The following is an 8255-nucleotide window of genomic DNA, read 5'->3' on the forward strand; positions in this document are numbered from 1 at the left end:
CAGCACTCACTCACTGCTTGATTTAACACTTGGTGAACCATATCCTTTCTGTTTCTTTTTGGGAGGTTCCTAATTGGATGCAACCTCTCTGCCACATTTCATGGTGCAGCTGTCAAAGTCTCAGCTGTCCAGCACCATGAACAAAAAGGAGCCTGTTACTATCAAGCCCTACACTGCATTACAACCAATCACTTTTCCAACATTTCCCCCTCAACTTCCCTTGACCCTTGCTAGGAACACATCTTGGCAAGCTCTGGAACTATGGTGAGTGAGGGCTTGGGGTGGCTGGTGGCTGTGCGCACAGACAAAAAAAATTGCTTGCTGGAGCTCAGAATTTTCCTTTGCATAAAAATAGCTCTAATGATGCCACACTTCTCCACATGCAGGTATCAGACTGGCAGATATCTTCCTGCTGAGGGTAAGGAGGGAAACCAGTGTACAATTTCTCCAGACTTGTGGCTCTTGCCTTGTTTCACATACAGCTCACTTAGGTCCCACTTTAGCACCTACACAAGAGATGGCTGAATGGTACAGGATTGTGCCCTACAATGGGGGAGGGGGACAAAGCTAAATTGTCATGGACCCTGCAGCAATTAAAGTCCCCCAGGACAAGTTTCAATGGTCCTTCCCTGCAGGATTCCATTAAGAGCACAGCAAAATTCAACATCCTGCTCAGCCATATCTATTAACTACAAAGGGATACATGCAGCTCCTAGAAATGCAGCTGTCCGCCCACTAATCCATGCTTTCAGTCCTGGACTTCACAAGCCACAGCCACTTACCCTGTATCTCATCCCCTGCTTCCAGGTCCCGGGGAAGAGGTTGCTCAGACTGGCCACGTTCATCAGCAATGGAGAAAAGTCCCTGAGTGCCAGACACATTCACATACCCCAGAGAGAAACACTAGTCCTCATCTACCTCACTCTTTTCATGTACTATTTCATTCTCCAAAGGTACCTCTCTGTACCGCCTCAGTGCCCGTCCAAGTATCTCTGGGGCTTTTGGCAGGGGAGGTATCGTCATTGTTGAGTATAGCGTCCAGCTCCTTACAGGAATGGCAGATAGTTGGTGAAGCCTGGAGCCATTTGTTTGCTTCACAGGCCTTATGATATGCTTGTCTTAGTTATTTAATCTTCTCTGTGCACTGCAGCATGTCCCGATCATACCCCTTTTCACACGAGGCTGGATAAATTGTGCTCATACAAGTCCCAGTTCCTACAAGTCACCCTCAGCTGGAACTGAACAGATACACTCATCAGATCTAATGCCTTTGCAGTGGTACAAGCAAGCGTTTGGTACAATGGTCAGACATGGGAACCTGAGAAAACACCATGAGACCACAGCACACTCAACTAGTCTGCAGGGAGTTGGGGGGAAGAAGAGGTGTTTACAGTGTGGCAAACCTCATCCACTGCATCAAATGCCCCAACAATTACGTGGATGAACCCAGACAATCACTAGCCTCTTGGATAAACTCACACACAAAAGCCAAACAGCAGGAAATGGGATTTAAATGTTGTGGGCCTTGTAAGGGGGAGGGCAGGTATCTGGTCACATGACTGCAGGCAATGGTGTTCACACTGCTGACCAGAGCAACTGATTGGGAACTGTGAGCCACTTCGTGGAGGCTAGAATCAGTGCCCCAAGGGGTCACCACAATGTTTGGCAACAATAAAGGGAGGGAAAAAATTTAAAAAAAAGATTCCATCTTGGAACTGGAAGGTTTTTCACAAACGAAAATAGGTGTTTTCTCCCCAACAAAAGTAGTGTTGCAGTGAAAGGCCATGAAATTTTATTGCCAAAAAGTACTCTTCCTCGACAAAACTTGCCAGTGTAGAGAGAGTCTGAAAATGTTTGCCAGACCTGAAAAAGAGCTCTGTATAACAGTGTCTGCCAACCTTTCAAGACTACTATACCCACTTCAGGAGTCTGATTTGTCTTGTTTACCCCCAAGTCCCACCTCACTTACAAATTTACAAAAATCGGACATACAAATAGAAGTGTCACAGCACATTATTACTGAAAAAGGGTTTATCTTCCTATTTTTACCAAATAGTAACCAAATAAAATAATCCTACTGGAATGTAAATATTATACTTACATTTCTCATTGCCTACAAAATTTTAGTTCATACTGACTTTGCTAGAGTTTTTTATGTAGCCTGTTGTAAAACTAGGCAAATATCTAGATGAGCTGATGTGTACATGCACACGCGCATTGAGAAACACTACTGTATAAACTCAAAAGCCTGTCTCTCTTATCAGCCAAAGATGGGCCAATAAAAAATGCCCTACATTCAATGCTTCTCTAACATCCTGGGAGCAGATCTACAATGATACTGCATACTTCTTTATGGTTTGAAATTGTAAATCTTATAGCGTAGCAACCTACTTCAATGTAAACTAAGCTTTTTGTGGGAGAACTAGTATTTGACCAGCATGCGTAAGTGTGCTACATCTCTATGGTAAGAATTTAGTTATGTTTTTTTATTTCGTCTGATAAAGAGCCCTGCAGGAATGCCATAATACAATTATTCAGCTAACCATTCTGCACTTAGCCAATCCATTAAAGCACTGTTTCACATTTTCCCTCTGTTTCCCGATTTGCACTATCCTATGCCAAGTACCTCAACTATGCTATTTCATCTTGCTCTGCAGCTCTGAAACTCTTGTAATGCTTTTCTCTGAACATATAGGCTGTGTCTACACGTGCCCCAAACTTCGAAATGGCCATGCAAATGGCCATTTCGAAGTTTACTAATGAAGCGCTGAAATGCATATTCAGCGCTTCATTAGCATGCGGGCGGCAGCCGCGCTTCGAAATTGACGCTCCTTGCCGCCGCGCGGCGCGTCCAGACGGGGCTCCTTTTCGAAAGGATGCTGCCGACTTCGAAGTCCCGGGGACTTCGAAGTCGGCAGCATCCTTTCGAAAAGGAGCCCCGTCTGGACGCGCCGCGCGGCGGCAAGGAGCGTCAATTTCGAAGCGCGGCTGCCGCCCGCATGCTAATGAAGCGCTGAATATGCATTTCAGCGCTTCATTAGTAAACTTCGAAATGGCCATTTGCATGGCCATTTCGAAGTTTGGGGCACGTGTAGACGTAGCCATAGTGTCACAAATCATTCTAAATACATCAAAGGCTAAGCGTTATGGCCTTAAACATATCACAAACAGCGTCCCAACCTTTTTCCAGCTTAAGATAAACAGTTGCCCACCCATGAGGAAACTGACTAGGAGAATCAACAGGCTTCATCTACAGAATGAAATAAACCCGTTCAAAATTTAAATATTTAAGATCTTTAAACTAAAACTATTTTATTAAAAAATACAAAATGAACTACTACAATTAGGCCCTAAATGGAACCTGTACTCAGTCAAACCCCCTTACCATACTAAAGCAAAATCAGAAAGTGGGAGTTGCAACAAAAGCACACTGGAAAGCCAGACAAGAACACCGCAACAAAGGTAACAAGATTTATCAAAACAAAATAGCTTTTTTATTATTAACTCCATGGATAAAAGATACTTCCATAAAATATCAGTTATTAAAGTCTTGCAGCCTGTAGAGTAACAATGGTCAATTCATTTTCTCAACTGTTGAAAGTGGAGCACCACAATCAGGACACCAAAACCAGGAGTATGCGCCTTTCCATTCAGCTCTTTAAGATCTAAAGACCCGTCTTCACGTCCACATCTCGCAGGCACCACACTAGCCTTTTGTATACATCCCTTAAACCCAGCCAGAGGGAGGGGCCCTACATTCTGTGAGCCTGAAACATACAAAGTGGGAACCCGAGAGAAATGCACGTGGACCCCTGGGTAGGCAATGGGTGCGCTGCCATTGCTAGCAGCTCTGAGGGGGTTTTCCACAGCAGAGGGGCAGCCCCCGTGAACAGCACAACCCTAAGGCGGACAATCGCCGCGGGCGGGCGGGGCAGAGGGCAATGGCTGAGGAAGGACAGAGGAGTGGGGTACAGGCCCAGGCTCGCCCAGTAGAGGGCTGGGTAACGACCGGGAAAGAGACGGAGCCAGGTTGGCCCCGGCGGAGCGTCGGACAATGGCCCGGGGAAGCGAGGGATCCAGGCTCGCCCCATGAGTGGGCGGGGGCAGGGACCCGGGCTCGCCCCAGCGGAGAGTCGGACAATGGCGCGGGGATCCAGGCTCGCGGAGGGCTGGGCGGTGGCCGGGGGGAGAGGATAACGCAGGCTCGCCCCAGAGGAGGGACGGGCAATGGCCGTGGGGACCCCCACCCCGGCGCCCCGCTCACCTGGCGCGCTGGTGGCGGCAGTTGCCGTACAGGAAGTAGCGGCAGAGATGCAGCCGGTCGCAGCGGCCCCCGCAGCCCGCGCCAGGCGCGCCGTGCTCCTGGCACAGCCGCACGGCGCTAGTGGCCACCACCACCCGCTGCTCCCCGGGCGGGCCGCCAGGAGAGCAGGGCCCCGGCCGGCTCACCAGCGTGAACCGCTCCGGCTCCGCCAGCAAGAGGAGCTCCAGGCCGCCGCTGGGCGCCGCCGGCAGCCGCCGCGACAGCTCGTGCAGCTCCAGCGAGCCCCCGGCGGCGCACAGCGCCCGCAGCGCCTGGCTGGGCAGAGCGGGCCGAGCCATGCCTGGCAGCCCCGAGCCCCGGGCACTGGCGCTGCTCCGCCCCGCCCCGCCGGGGAAACGAAACCGAAAACGGCCCCTCGCAGGGCTGCCCCGCCCGGCGCCGCTGCCACCGCCGCACCACTAGGGGGGCCGCCCCCGGGCTGAGGAGGCGGAGCGCCCGGCGCCGCGAAGTAACTATTGCCCGGGGCGGGCGCGCGGGGGAGGCGGAGTCCGGGGAGGAGGCGGCCGCGGCAGATCCCCGCCCCGCAAGTGCCGGTTCTTCTCTCCCCTGCCTTCCGGGGGCGGCGAGCAGCGCTCGGGCCTCGGGCTAAGGCCAAGGCTGGCTCGGCACGAGAGTTGTAGGCATCACAACAGCGCTCCCGATGCTGCTTCTCGCGCCGCCAGCCGAGCCGCCCGCCCACGCACCCTAGCGCCCTGACTCCCCCTCCCCGCCCCCGGGCTTGCCAGGAGCCCAGGCGAGGTGCTAAGAGGGACCATTTGGTGCACACAGCCTCCCGTCTTGGGCTAAGCTTCGGGGCGTCTGCGGCAGCTCTCGGAGATTCGCCACCTCTTGATGTAAAAAATTGTGGGTTAGAGTGGGGCCAGGTACCTTTGTCAGGTTTTTTTTCAGAGGGCATAAGGTTAAAAGTCAGGTCACCTTCATTACATGACTGACCTGCCCACAGGACAGATTCTCTGTGACATCAGGGGGAGTTGTTTTGTTTTGTTTTGTTTTGTTTTAAGTGCCTCCTACTTAAGAAGGGGGATACTGGCCCTGCTCATTTTTGTAAAGGTCTTTGTCATATGCTGGTGAAAAGTGCTACCTAAGAGCTAGGTTATTATTTTTTATGCAATGTGACTGCACTGCAGTATAACGTGACACAACATTGGGACACGCATGGCTTGTAAACTCTTTTTGGGCAGGGATCACCTTTTGATTATATGCCTGTGTAGTCTGAAGTACAGTGAGTCCCTTTAACGGGGGCTTCCAGGCACTGCTGCAATACAAAATAATATAATTAAATGAGCAAAAAACCCACCCCTATTTTATTGATGTCGGTTAGGGTTTCCCAACAACCACTTATGTCCTTCCAGAACGAAGAGTTCAGCAAAATTTCAGAAAATTGGAAAATGTGGAGTTAAGTTACTTGCCCCTGTAACCTTTACCCTGCTCTCTGGAGCTCACAGTAGCCCTCGGAAATTATGCAAATATACTGCTGCTGCACTCTGTTTCTGAACTGTAGCTGTACTGAATGTTTGAATGGTGGAGGCACTAAATGGAAAGGCTGTGTTTGTGAGCTGGGGATTAGTCTGAGGAGCCGTGACTGTGTGAGATGAGGGTTTGCACCTATGCCGTGTTTGAAAGTAAAGAAGAGGGAAGCATTGTACCCCAGGCCAGACGTGGTTCACCAGGGTTAACCCGTGGCAGGCTGTAGACCCCACAAGAAAATAAAAAGACAATGATCCACCAGTGGCTAACTCTGGCAGACTTCCTCTGGCTTATTGTTCACCACAATGTAGACAGCCTGGGAGCTGCTCTGGCACCATGGTTATCTGGAAAGCACAAACTTAGATGCCTCCTGACCTGGCTGGATGCAAATTCATGAAGTGTTCCATAGTTTTAACTCCACCATGAAGCCTCTAGGGGTTCCCTGCCAGTCCCAAGCCTGGATGAAGGAGGAGGGTTGGTCAGATGAATGACAATGTGCTGACCAAGAAACAACAATATGAATGAAATCTGATGCCAGTGTGACTAAACAATAAAAAATGCCAGCTCAGTCATTGCCCAGATAAACAAGGTCCATGACACCAATTGAGTGATCGGAATTGGGTTGATAAGTTGGCTACAGAAGGAAAATTAGAACTAACACTTGCTATCAATTGGAACATCTGAACACTGTGGGTGACTCAAAAATTAGAGCTGCTTAAGGAGATGGAAAGATACTGATGCAATATACTTGGAACAGTGGAAATGCATTGGACAGCATCAGGAGAGATGTGCCTTTGTGAAGTCATTTGGTCAAAAATGAAACAAAGCATGAGGCAGGAGCTGGATTCCTTCTTAGCAAAAGAGTTAGAGGAGCATTGTTAGGAAACAAACCAGTGAGTGCAAGGATGATAGTACAAAGATCTGAAGCAAATCCATTCAACATCTCAGTCATTCAGGTGTATGCACCCACATCAGACGGTACGGAGGAAGAGATTGAGCTGTTCTATAAAGAGTTGACAAAGATGCTGGAGGAGATACTGAAGAGGGATGTGTTGATCATCGAAGGAGATTGGAATGTGAAGGTTGAAACATAAAGTTTGGGAGAGAGTCGGGGAAAGTTTGGATGTATGTATGTAGGTAGTCCGTTATGTCCAACGATGATGTCTTGAGTGTGCACCGGGTGATGGAGTGGGTGGGTGCATGTGTGAGACTCAGGCTGGATGTGGGTGAGACAAGTAGAGCAGCTCTCAGCGGCTAAGGATGACCCTGGGGCTATAACCTGGGCTGGCAGGTAACACCTCTGCCCTGAACAAAGAGGAGGGAGGAGCTGAGCGGGGTTTGAATGGGAAGCAGCAGTGAGAGGCTGGAGGGGAGAGGGAGCTGGAAGGAAGCCAGCCTGGCTGGTGGGGAAGCTACATCCCAGAAGGGGCACCCCTCGGGCTCCTCTCCCCAGGACGGGTTGGAATGACTGCCTCTGACTGCTGCACTGACTCTTCTGTAGGAAACTGGGCCTCTGTAACCTAATAAACTTCCTGTTCTACCTGCTGAGTGAGAGTCACTCCTGCCTGCGGATGGGGTGCAGTGCATAGGGACCCCTGAACCCCATCACACTGGTGTCAGAAGTGGGATGCACTGCACCCATGGATGAGCTCCCAGTGGTGGCTGACTGAGTGCAGGAGAAGGAAGGAGCCTCACAAGAGCCAGAGGTGCCGGAGGTGGAACAGAACAATTCCTGCAGCTGCTGCTGGTGAGTGGATACCCCAGGAGACAGTGGGGAGATGGATTATATCCAACTCCTGAAGGCAGAGCTAGCGGGGCTGTGCAGAGAGAGGGGTCTGACCGCGAGGAAGGCGACCAAGGCCCAGCTGATTGCCCAGCTGGAAAAGAATGACCAATCCGGGGGGCCAGAGCCTGTCCCAGCAGGAAGCGGCCAGTCACGCCCTGGAAGCGTTTCGGATTCTCAGACAGGAGCGGGGACTCGATGCTGTCAGACAGTCACGGTGCCCACCAGTTCACACTCAGCTAGCGGTAGTCCATCGCGGGAGGAGTCCCCCGCTGCAGAGCTGCGACAGCTGGAGCTCGAGGTGCGATTAAGGGAACTGGAAGCCCAGGAATGGGGGAGAGAGCACCAGGAATGGCAGAGGGAACACGAGTGCCAGAAGCGGGAAAGAGAGCATGAACATGAGCGTCAGCTACAAGAGAGACAGTGGGAGGAGAGAGAGAGAGAGCGGGAGCATGAGTGGGCCATGGCAGAGGTGAGATGCCAAGAGGCCCCAGCTGCAATAAGCAGGGAGAGGGCCAGGCAGCTCGGAGTGGCCAGTCACTTGGAGATGTGGGTGCTGGCCCAGTGTCAGGACCCAGGGGACATGGACGAGTTCCTTACCACCTTTGAGTGAGCCTGCGAGTTGCCGAGGTTCCCCCAGGCAAATAGCTCTGACACCTCACCCCCTTGGTGGGCCAGAAG

The 8255-nt window shown here is 51.3% G+C and overlaps 1 protein-coding gene across 1 annotated transcript in view; it reads right to left on the reverse strand.

The window, feature by feature from the left end:
• Positions 1–4653, reverse strand: part of LOC142019997 (protein mono-ADP-ribosyltransferase PARP12-like) — a 46761-nt gene extending 42108 nt beyond the window's left edge. Inside the window, exon 1 of the mRNA XM_075007497.1 lies at positions 4265–4653. Coding sequence (XP_074863598.1) covers positions 4265–4602 — 338 coding nt within the window. The 5' untranslated portion in view covers positions 4603–4653. The remainder of the gene's footprint in view (positions 1–4264) is intronic.
• Between the last annotated feature and the right edge of the window lie 3602 nt (positions 4654–8255).

This window comes from Carettochelys insculpta, chromosome 1, assembly GCF_033958435.1.
Source record: "Carettochelys insculpta isolate YL-2023 chromosome 1, ASM3395843v1, whole genome shotgun sequence".
In the NCBI taxonomy this organism is placed as follows: domain Eukaryota; kingdom Metazoa; phylum Chordata; order Testudines; family Carettochelyidae; genus Carettochelys; species Carettochelys insculpta.